Source organism: Papilio polytes, unplaced genomic scaffold (assembly GCF_000836215.1).
Source record: "Papilio polytes unplaced genomic scaffold, Ppol_1.0 DF824046.1, whole genome shotgun sequence".
Taxonomy (NCBI): Eukaryota; Metazoa; Arthropoda; class Insecta; order Lepidoptera; family Papilionidae; genus Papilio; species Papilio polytes.
Window position 1 is genome coordinate 7,087 of NW_013525158.1, and position 11,332 is coordinate 18,418.

At 41.5% G+C, this 11,332-nt stretch overlaps 2 protein-coding genes across 2 annotated transcripts; both read right to left on the bottom strand.

The window, feature by feature from the left end:
• Positions 1–2: 2 nt before the first annotated feature.
• Positions 3–6,265, bottom strand: LOC106100842 (sodium-independent sulfate anion transporter-like; the record flags this gene model as incomplete). The annotated part of the gene is made up of 4 exons (XM_013279901.1): positions 5,964–6,265; positions 2,421–2,503; positions 1,664–1,766; positions 3–115 (listed from the first exon to the last, which is right to left on the bottom strand). Coding segments are annotated over exons 2-4 (298 nt in total), but the record flags the coding sequence as incomplete, so codon positions are not given.
• Positions 6,266–7,781: 1,516 nt separating this feature from the next.
• On the bottom strand, positions 7,782–10,059 carry LOC106100849. The gene is made up of 4 exons (XM_013279909.1): positions 9,985–10,059; positions 9,640–9,719; positions 8,717–8,837; positions 7,782–8,089 (listed from the first exon to the last, which is right to left on the bottom strand). Exons 2-4 carry the CDS (start codon positions 9,655–9,657, stop codon positions 7,794–7,796), a joined length of 435 nt encoding a protein of 144 aa, XP_013135363.1. The 5' UTR covers positions 9,658–9,719; positions 9,985–10,059; the 3' UTR covers positions 7,782–7,793.
• Positions 10,060–11,332: the final 1,273 nt, after the last annotated feature.

Below are 11,332 nucleotides of genomic sequence, written 5' to 3' on the forward strand. Positions count from 1 at the left end.
GCCGTGTTGCGGCGGCAGGCCCGCGATGTTGGAGTATGCTAGCGATTGCGGGATCACGGTAAGTCCCACCGTGATGCCGGCGATCAGGTCTCCGAGGGCTTTCTCCGCATTATACCTGCAGGGACATGGCACACGTTATGCGTTTGCTGCATGTATAGCGACTAGCGACGGCACATTAGGCTGACTCTATAGTTTGTCTAAATAAGGAAGATTACTTTGACAATTTAGTAGGGATGGGTTGTGTAAAAGCAGTCATGAATCTTTTTGATTTTCGATTCTTACTCTTATAGAAGTTGGAATCGATAGATTCATAGTTACAACTTATGAATTAAAAAAACAATGTTTTCTCAAATTAAATATGACCTGCAGAACCATTTCAAATAATGAGAGTAAATAAATATTTATTACTTCTACAACCGTACGTAATCGAATTGTATTTCGCTATTATTATTGTCATCGCTAAATTCTCTACACTATAATCAATACTAAAATTGTCCTCTAAATTAGTTAATAAGAAAATAATTATTTTAGTCAAGTTCGATAAATTATATTTAAACCGAATATCGATAGTTCATAATTATTTCCTATGCATGTTTCGTCTCTACGATACCTGTCTATTAAGTACGGCATTTGCCTTTATTGAAATTTAATTCGATACTTCATATGCGTCATTTATCAAACTTACTTACAACATACTTATTCTCGTGTCGGTTTCGTAACAAAGACTTTTTTCCGTGGACAGGTTGTCAGCCCGCCGCACAACCCCCATATTGCTGGATGACCACATCCTACTTTGGTCAGCGAGCCCATCGGGCTTAGCCGGTTAACGTAGCTGAGCTGTGGTCCCGAGGACGCTCCCCATACGCCGTGAGGGCTAGTGCCAGGTCCATATATCAAGCTAATCTATTTTATTTAGACAAACTATAGATATAAGATATAACTTTGATATTAAGCCGTAAGACGATTATCAACTACTTCATTTATTTAACTTTAGGTGAACCTAAGAAATAAACAATAAATAAAAGAGCAAAAAAAACGTTGTAATTCGATTTACTTTTATGTATATATACATACCAACTGTTCCCGTGCGGCTTAATCCGCGTGAAATTATCAAACTTTATTTTATTGTTTACATTTGTCAAATTCTCAAATGTAAATGACAAATCATCCGTTACCATAAAATAACCTTGTTTCCTTAATGTTGGCAGCTTGTAGTTTATGGTTCCTTTCCCGCATAAGGGTTTTTTCCAAATTATTTACCCCTTAAGTTTAATAGCGTGCAAAATATACAGATTAAAGCGTGTCGTAAATGTAGGGAATTTTTATTAAATATTGTATTATTCAAAAATATGCTCTGATTGCTGACATCTTACGCCAGGAAGTACAGTGTTTACGCTTTCAATATATTAGTACAGAAGTATATATATAGAAATAGAAATAGAATACAGATAGATAAGTATAGATATAGTAAGGTAAATGACACCACAAAAAAGCTACCGAAGGACTTAAACAGGACTCACTTTTATGCTCCGCATACTTAATCTAGTCTAGACGTATAAATATATGGTACATATTATGTGAAGATTATGTGAGAGTCGCAATACATCTGATAACTGCTTAAATGTATAAAGTGAGCAAACGGTCACGACGGCAATATACTCACCGTGGCAGCCACGCGGTGATGGGCACGCGCTTGTGCAGCGTCTTGCGGTTGAGGCGACGCCGCAGCGCCGCGCACCAGCCCTCGCCCGGCGCGCCCTCCGACACTGCAGAGTCAAACATTGAGCTGATCGCTTCGCGTCGTCGCAATAAACGACGGTCACGGCCAGGGCCACACACCGACCCGTCAGAATACTTGTTTAAGGTCGTGTGTCAGAATAAGTTGTAAACAATACAATCTCCAACTAAATTTAGTTTATAAATACAATTCGAGTTCGACACGCGGATAACATGCAACGCAACGCAAAACACAATAGCGTGTTTAGACCGTGTGGTTAATGCAGGTAGCGAGTGCCAGTGATGAACGGCGTAGGTGTAGTGCGGTGTGCACTCGGTGTGGTAGGGCGAGGGGGAGAAGGGATGAGGGGGTGTGGGGCGGTGGGGGCGTGGCGCCGCGAGTTGCACGGGGTGCGTGGTCAAGCTCAGGGCACACGTCAGCGCTCTCGATATGATTACCTTCCCCTATCCCTAAATACGTCGACTACTTCGCACCGCGTTGTTAAAAAAGTGAAAGACAGATATGCAGAGATTACAAAACAAAAACGTACATTTTGTTTCATGGCAACAGCAGTGCTACAAGCGGACAACATCTATAAGCGGCGACTGCGAGAATTTCGGATATAATGGCTAATCAGAGTAATTATCAGAGCAAGTATCACTCTCTAGCCAACCCCACCGCTTACATCGGCTGTATCACTCACGTATGTAGTCGTTGCTGGCGTGCTTGTCGTCGGGCGGCGGCAGGGAGGCCGAGGAAGCGTTGTGTTTGCGGCGCGGGATCATCCTGCAAAAAGATGTGTCATTGAAATCGACATTTCTTTAAGTAATAAATACTTATATCAGGAAGATGACAAAAGACATCGGCTAGTATGCAAAATGTTTCACTGAATGAAGTTTATATTCCAAACGGCATTTATTAGTTAGCTGTCGGCAGTCAGCAGTCAGCAGTCAGGAGTCGACACGAGGTTATGAAAATTAATTACATTCGAGACCATGACAGTTTGTACTGAGTCGATGCGGGCTTAAAGTATTTAAAAACTAAGTTTAAATATTAGAAGGTGCAAATGTCGCGACAAATACAAAATGCTCGCTACATAAAGGTATGTTCAGACTGACTGAGCGGAATGCACAACCGAATTCTTTATGCGCGGTTCACACGTAGCCAGTACAGTCGTTCAATAGCGCAGGTCCGGCAGGGACTGTATTGGCGTTGTTAATCCTCATGATGATAAGTTTCAGAGAGCGGTTGAAAGTATTTTTTAACAAACCCTAATTTTATAACCTCAAATCCCTGTTTTTAGTTACCATTCTATCAATGTTCAGGTTTTTTCAGGTGCATATGCACACCGGCAACGGAGCGCTTATTTTCATTCCAGCTCAGTCATCATGGTCTTATAGTTAACATTATTACTAAAAAAAAATCGCAATTATAAATGACTAATAATAAAAATATTAACACATTAAAATCTACAAACTATAATAATGGCGGTCGATTCCCTATTCGCAGTCCACTGATAATAAGTAATTAATATAAACAAGCAACGTATTGTTCCTGTTCAGTTTCAGTTGTTGCATCTGGCCAGGACTGGCACAGCACAGACTATACACACTACAACAGTTGCTGCGGAATAGCTAGATTGCTTTAAAAGGTAGAACGCTGAGCAAGTCATTGGACTGACATGCTCACTGATAATAATTGATTGCCAGTCCAGTTATTGAGCGCTACTGACCAACTGTAAATACGTATTTACTCCACTCTAATATAATTACATCTTAGAGCGTCTTGATGCGTATCTATTACTATGGGAGCCGAAGACTGTGCTAGACTGTGACCTCACAGTTCGCGGCTCAAATCTCGCCTCTATGCGGGTACAAATTGTGATGATCTGTGAGCCAGTTCACCGATCTACTTCACCCGTACGAACCGTGAGCTGATCTTACGATCATCAATTTTAGTCCTACATCGACATCGGCCGACACGTGCGGTACATCTTTCTTATGTTTTATTCAGAATAGCAAAACGTACAGAATACTAAGCAACGTAACGTATACATAGTATACCAGAGGAAAATTTTCTCTAAGGTAAAACGAGAAGTTCGAAAACATGTATATATTATTTATAACTCTGTTCACAGCATGTATGATAAAGAATGAAATGATCCGTTCAGATTAAAATTATCTGTCGGTTTATGATATTTCTGGGCCCTTTATAATGGACAAAATGCAGTGTTCAAAACGTGTAATAAATTACTTATGTACATACGTACAAATCTATCTATATATACAAATGCGAATGGGTTAGTCAAGTGAAGTGGTGATGGAAACACAATCCGATCCGCACTCGATACAACACAACATTTGCGATTTGCGACTTGCGACGGTAAGTACGTATCGCACGCACACACGCGCACGATGGGCAGCACCTTACTAGCAAAAGGGGGTTTTTGTCCGGTCATTGATGCAAAACATTTTATCTTTTTACCACATAAGAACATTTTATTTCATACAAATTAAATTATTTATATTATCATTATTATATAATTAGTCATACAAATTACATCAATGAAGCGCATAATTTGAAATGAAGCGACCTAATTTATACCTATGGTAAAGAAGAAAGGTCTGTCTTTTCGTTTGTTTGATTCTCTTAAAATCTACTGAGCCGATTTTAAAATAAACTGTGAGTAACATAAAATTTATCTGTGAGTAACATAGGTTAGATTTTTTTAGGCTAGTGCTACAAAAGTGATATTGTTAACTTGTAAGTTGAAAGTATTCAACGCGTATACGAAGCGTTATTCACAAGTGGTTCATCTATTGACTTTCACCGACCCGATTGCCCCTCGTTGTCATCGAATCCATCAGGTGTCGACAATATGCTTACGACCCTTTGTAGCTACAGAAGGACACCTTAAACCTTCGCAACTACATAGAATTCTTGCATCGCAAGTAACTCGTAGCACGTGGTCCGTGCTCACAACATAATCAGCCGACGCTAGTTAAGGGCGCGGTTGGACGAACGCCTAGGCCTACGGCGTCTAACAGAAATGGGCGTCACAGGTTAGTCATAGCCAAAAGGAGGGTTTTGTAGACATCTTGTCCAGGGCGCTATAATAGAGCTAAATCTGGCAATGAACACATATTAAATCGTCAGCGCGTGCCGTCAATATGATCACTACAGCACAGCCACTTCTTTTGAAGTGCACCGATCATCATGGCAACATGCAATATTGACACCGCGGCTCTAGAGGCATATCCATTACGAACTTATAAAAAGGCAACTGTACAGATTCACTCTGGAATCTTAAAATCAAGGGAACTTTGTTATCGACGATTCTACCTACTGGTGACAGCGATGAAAGAACAATATGCCGACGACGCGTGCCCATATACCATCCTCAATGAATTTTTACCACTGACCACTTCTCTGTATCATTGTAGTGCTTTTGTTGCTTTGCGACTAAGATTTAATTTGCCTTATTTACGAAAGGCTCTTCGAAGTGCGACGCCGCCGCGTTGTCGAGCATCTTGTCGGTTTACGGTAAACATTTAAGGTATAGTAGGTCCACAGTCTATTTCTCACTAAATCCACACGGGGGAATAAATCTTTGAAAATAACATTACGTAATGAGTTTAGCCGTGCTCGTGTTAATTGCATCTTTATTTACGAAAATTAGGCATCAATAATGGTCAGTCCCAATGCCGGAACACTTGTACAAAAAACAAATATTGTCCTTATTCTATTATAAGAAACAGCGATAATAAATATGATGTTATTGTGCAGGTTTTTCCGCAATAGAGGCCTACCCTAACAAGCAAATGTTTTTATGTTAAACATCCGACCGTACCACTCCTCGCCAGACAGTGATATTTGAGTATGACAGTCGGTAACTATCAATCCTACGATAATTCAAAGTACCATAAACACACTGCATGGGTTTTGAGCTTCATAAACCTGACTGAACTTTCAGAATATTCCTAAAACGACAATTGTAATAAATTAATCGACTTGCATAAATTAATAATTTTGCACAGTTTTCCCGTGAAATTGGCACTCGTATCACTCTTTGGAGACAAAGCGTCGTAGGTGGAAATATTCGCACGTCATGTGACGGTCCTCATTCACGCAGACTTTTTCTTTCACCGGCGCATCAATCGAAGCAACACTTACAATCGGAAGCATCACGCACGACACCTCGTACTCGTTCCCTGTCATTCTGACAATTTATAATTCGTCAATGTACCTTTTGGGCAAGCACAGACGAGTCCCTAGGACGATGAGGAAGATCGCAGTTCGCCGAAGCGCACCTGGCTACGGGGGGCAGTTAGGTGAAGCTGTCCGGGCAACGGACACTCACTTGCGCTGCTGTGCCGGCGGGGCGGGACGTCAGGAGCGCATGCCGGGCTGCTGTCTGAGGGTGTTCGGCGGTTGAGCGATCTTGACGGCGTTCGTTATTGCGCTGAAGCGCGATGTGCGGAAAGGCGTGCGAACAAAACGCGCGCGTACACCGACGCAGCCCGTGCGGTACTGCCGGCTGCGGCTGCCGCTGCCGCCGCCGCCGCCCACTGCCCGGGAGGGTTGCGGGGCCGCCGCGCCGCGGAGGCTGCGCGCCGCCCGCCCCGCGGCCCGCGCCCCCACTGCGCCCATCGCTTGTGACGTCATGGGCAGCGGGATGCTCGACGCGCCCGGAGCAGTACGATAGCTTACCGACATCATACATATTATTACGTTTTAATAAAAGTAGTAAACTGATACTTAATAATTGATGTATCGAATTATAATTAATACACGATATGAGTAATGAAAAGACGTCACAGAAATTGTTTTCTTGTCACAATCATGACATGTGTATTGCCTTTTCAATAAACATAAAATTTTAATAGGCGTTTTTGTGAGAACTTTGTTAATAATGGTGAAATATTAGAAATGCAAAGAAAGCAAACATCATCACCACAAGGGATCAGTATGAGTAGTATGAAGCAAGGGAGAGAACCTCAACAAATATTTTTTTATAGTGAGTTTTGCTTTTGTAAATTTAATTCCTATATGTAGGTATAGATCTTCGTTGACAAAGCTTAGTAGGTATATCTACGCTTTTTTCATGGTTCCAATTGGACTGGTGTTTTTGTATCAACTTAAAAATACAAACAGCCAATGAAGTTACTGAACTACAATGTCAAATAAATCCAGAACATTTAGTGTTTATAAAATGATTTTATTCAGTTGTATTTGTATACCATAGTAGGATTGAATCTCTGGACTAGAAAAATATAAACTGGGCATTACGAAACAGAAGTTATTAAAGAGGCGGCTCTGCGGCGACAGCTGGCGGCGGCGGCGGCGCGTACCTGCGTCGCGCGCACATTGTTCTCGCGTACCCACAACGCTGCGGAAACGCAGTTGTATGTCTGCTATTTTTTCCAAACATTCTCTTTTGAACACAACACGACGCCAAATGAATCACCGACCGGTTTTACCGGAGCGAAAAAAAATAACAATGGAGTGTAAAACGGTCTTGGATTTATTTTGATTTGTCAATTTTTTGCTCGCGCGCTTAATATTTTTAACCGAAGGCAGTTGGTGTTACGGCGCGACGCGCGTTGCGCCGTTACTAGTGGCGGTACGACGAAGACGCGTCAACCCGGCTCAGCACTACCTGCGGCTGTCCATTTCCATAGTAAAGCATTCAAACAACAAATTCGTACTTGAGGCCCCTCTCAATTCTGATACAAGTATTTAGGCAGTAGAGAACAACGGTCTATTATGATCATAACACAAAAGAATGATTTACATACAAATTAATGATTAATATAGCCAAGCATCAAAATGAAATAAGGCAAAATAAGTTTAATCTGGCAACTTAACGTCCTACCTAGCTCCTAGCATTCATGTAACTGTAGTCAGGAGAACACATTATGTCCCCAACCCCACGAAGAGGCTAGGAGCGTAACCAAGTAAGGGGAGACTGCGCTATAGTAAACCACTCTGGCACTGTGCGAGTTAATCTTTAATTTTGGTTGATATTTAATCTCTTTGCGATAAAGAATTGAATAAGCCATAATTCGTTAGATTGCTATATAATTTGGTATCCAGAGCGGAGGTTCGTATATTTGGCACAGTAAGTGTAAGTTATGACAGGCATCTTGTTGGTCAGCAGATGGTCGCGACAGCGGGCGCTGCATCGGGCGGGCCGAACCGAAGTGCGGTACAAAAGCGTAGTAGTCGGTAGGCGGTAGTGGAGTGGGCTCCAGGCGCGGCAGGCGCGGCAGGCGCGGCAGGCGCGGCAGGCGCGGCAGGCGCGGCAGGCGCGGCAGGCGCGGCAGGCGCAGCAGGCGGCCGCATTGGAAGCGGCGGCCTTCACCTCGACAGCTGTGCGGCAAATCAATTGCATAATTACTAAATTGAATGCCTTTTTATGGTTCTGAAAACAGCTTGTTATTCGTGCCATCTTTAATACTTATTGTAATTTTTCTTTGCAATTGTCCTGAGATGGAGCGCAATGTAATGAACAGATACTTAACTAAAAGTTATAAAAAAAAATCACTAAACACTTCTTGTTTGACTGTATTGATCAGTAAATCAATTTTAACGTCGGCCTATAAAGGATCTATTGTCATGCACAAATCTTTTCTCTAACCTTTTTATGAATCTCGTTAAGACCAGGTACGTAAGTGCTGAATGCATACATACAGAACCCGACATTTTATCTGAGCTCTGTGGCCAAATCTTTCTTCTCTATAACGTTTAGATTTAGATAATCGTGCACTTCCCATCCCATCCCAATACTGTATACCTCCTTTACATACATAAATAATTCGTTTAGGCAACTTAGAGGTGGATCTAGTGTCTATTGGGGGCTTGCTTTATTTCACAAAGTAAACATTGACTGGTGTCAAGGGATCGTCGACTAGTGATGCAAGGCTTGAAAGGTCTAAGTACACATTCTATCGTATTAGTTATTAGATTAGTAATGGAACCTATTTTATCGATGTTTACCGGTTCCTAGATCCGCATTTGCTTCGTTCACTTCTTTACTTGAGTCATCCCCATTGACCAGGAACCTCGAATTCGGCAGGTTGCCCACCCCACCCCCACTTCGCCCGGAACCATCGGTTGCCTATAATAACGCAGGCACGAGATAATCTTATAGCACTAACGTTAACTAAATAACCGTTATTTAATCATAAAAAGACTCGTCTCATTTGCATAAGCGATCGCAAGCATCACGAATGAAGTCATCGCAATCGCAACCGCACAATCCCCCCCCCCCTCCCGCACGCGCACTAACACAAAGTTATTATGTATCTTATCTTAATAAAATTACAATATAATGTATGCATCTCTGAAGGATATTTGTTATCTGATAAGTCTAACTTTAAGCCATCTAAGCGTATGTGGTTATGAGTATTTTGCGGACAACACATTGAAATGATGACAGTGACATAAGATGTAGGTGCCCACCTGCCACCTAACCACCTAACAGCTAGGTCGAGTCGCGGAAATCCGCGGTGTTCCACTTCAGGAAAAATGCCTTCTTCATTGCAACGAGACAAATTCCGCCTCTCCCTACAGATTACTAATTACATGTCAATGAGTGGTACAAAGAAGGGATAATAATAAAAAGGAACTGAACTTATTTATTTACTAGATTTCGTCCGCGTGGAATTAATAAAAACAAAAGTGTTCTATGTTGAATGAAGCCTATGGGTTCTTCCAGACTATCCTCTACCATCCATATCAAATTTCATCGAAATTCGTTCAACCGTTTAGGCTACAAACTCTAACAAACATCGATCCATCTAAACATTCGCATTTATAACATAAGTATGATTGAAAGAAAAGAAACTAGCCGTGTATCACTAACCAACTTTTTCACACAGATATATTTTTAAGCTGCGTTGTATTGATTTTTGTTGTACTTCCTGTTCCAAATTCATCCAACGATTGTAGTTTTACGGAGGAACACCGCCAGCTGCTCCGACTGCACATTCTGCACATTCTGCTATCATTGAAACCATTATTTGACAGATCAGTCCGTTATCAAGCTATACCTACAATTTTCACAATTCGTTAATGTATTCAATATCATCAGACAGGAAGTAATTAAACGTTTTATCTTATTTTAGCCCCCTCCCCATTCAATTTTCGTGATTTTTTTATTTTCCCCCTTTCGAGACTCACGCGATATGGTGACCCCTAATTGACGTTACGTTGGTACATGTGCACACCATGCTAAAGTGTATCAATATAACAGAGGCACATACCAAAATGTTTGTAAGATCTCATACAATTAAAATCAATCGCTTCCAATACTCGTCAACATCGCCAATACAGGGCGGGGGCGCGGGGTCGCGGGGCCGCGGGGGCACGGGGGCGGCGGGTGGCGGTGTGCTGCGCACGCGGCTTGCGAGAGCGCGCGGCGGCGGCGACGCCTGAGGCGGAGGGGAGTAGTCATGTGACTGGCGACCGGCGACCCACTCGACCACTTTTATTTTCCCGTTGCGGCACGTGGTGCCCCCGCCCCTCCCCCGCCCCACCCCCGCAAACAGAGAACCAGTTTGTTTATGCAAGTTGACAAGATGTGCAGCGCACGCGCAACGCGCAACGCAGCAAAATGATTAGAATATATTTTAAATATGGACTCAAAAAATACTAAATACTAAAGTACGAACCGTACTCACTATTACTTACACAATGTGCAACACTACTTATGTTGTTTTTTTTTATTGTTTGCTTTTTTGACATTGCGAGAAGACACTTTAAAGTTACCTACACCAATATTATAAAGAGGAAACATTTGTATTTTTGTATGTATTTAAATAACTCAAAAACTACTTAGCCGATTTTAATAAACAACATATTTCTGGACCACCGCGTTAAAAAATCACAATGTTTTAACTTTTCTCGGCTTACGTTGCCTAAACCGTTAGAGGTATATAAAAATGATGTATAAAAGAATTGTAGATCTCAAAAAGTTCTACAGAAAAGACCTCGATATATCTAACTTTAACGGTTTTCTTACAATAACCACTTTTTTGTTTACAAAATGAATATAAAACGCATGCTATTTGCGGCGCTTTTTTATTGTTTTCAATATTAATCCTTATCCAAATAAATGCATTTGTTATCTGGATAATTTAATGCAGAATAAAATTGTCCTTTAAATCATTTAAATTGGACTAATAGTTTAGAAGATATCGCGAACATAAAAAATAAGGATAAACGAAAAATCAGATCATAAGCTACCAGGCTTAGAAAATTGTAACCTTACTTCTTACTAATATTATAAATGCGAAAGTTTGGATGGATGGATGGATGGTAGAGTTTGTAGCCTTAACTGCTAAAGGGATATCTTCAAAATTTGGCATAGATGTAGAGAAGAGTGTGGAAGTACACATAAGATGCTTAATTTCGTTTTTTTTTTAAATTCCACGCGGCCAGAGTCGCGGGCGAAAACTAGTTTACATAATGTACAAACTGTACTACGTAGGTATTGCATTAAAACAATGGTATGCTACGGAGGGCATTAGAGATGCAATCACTAGTCACCAGCGCAAACAATGAGCACTGAGCAATGTCATTGCCGGTCCCCCGCGCCAGCCGGGGCGCGGT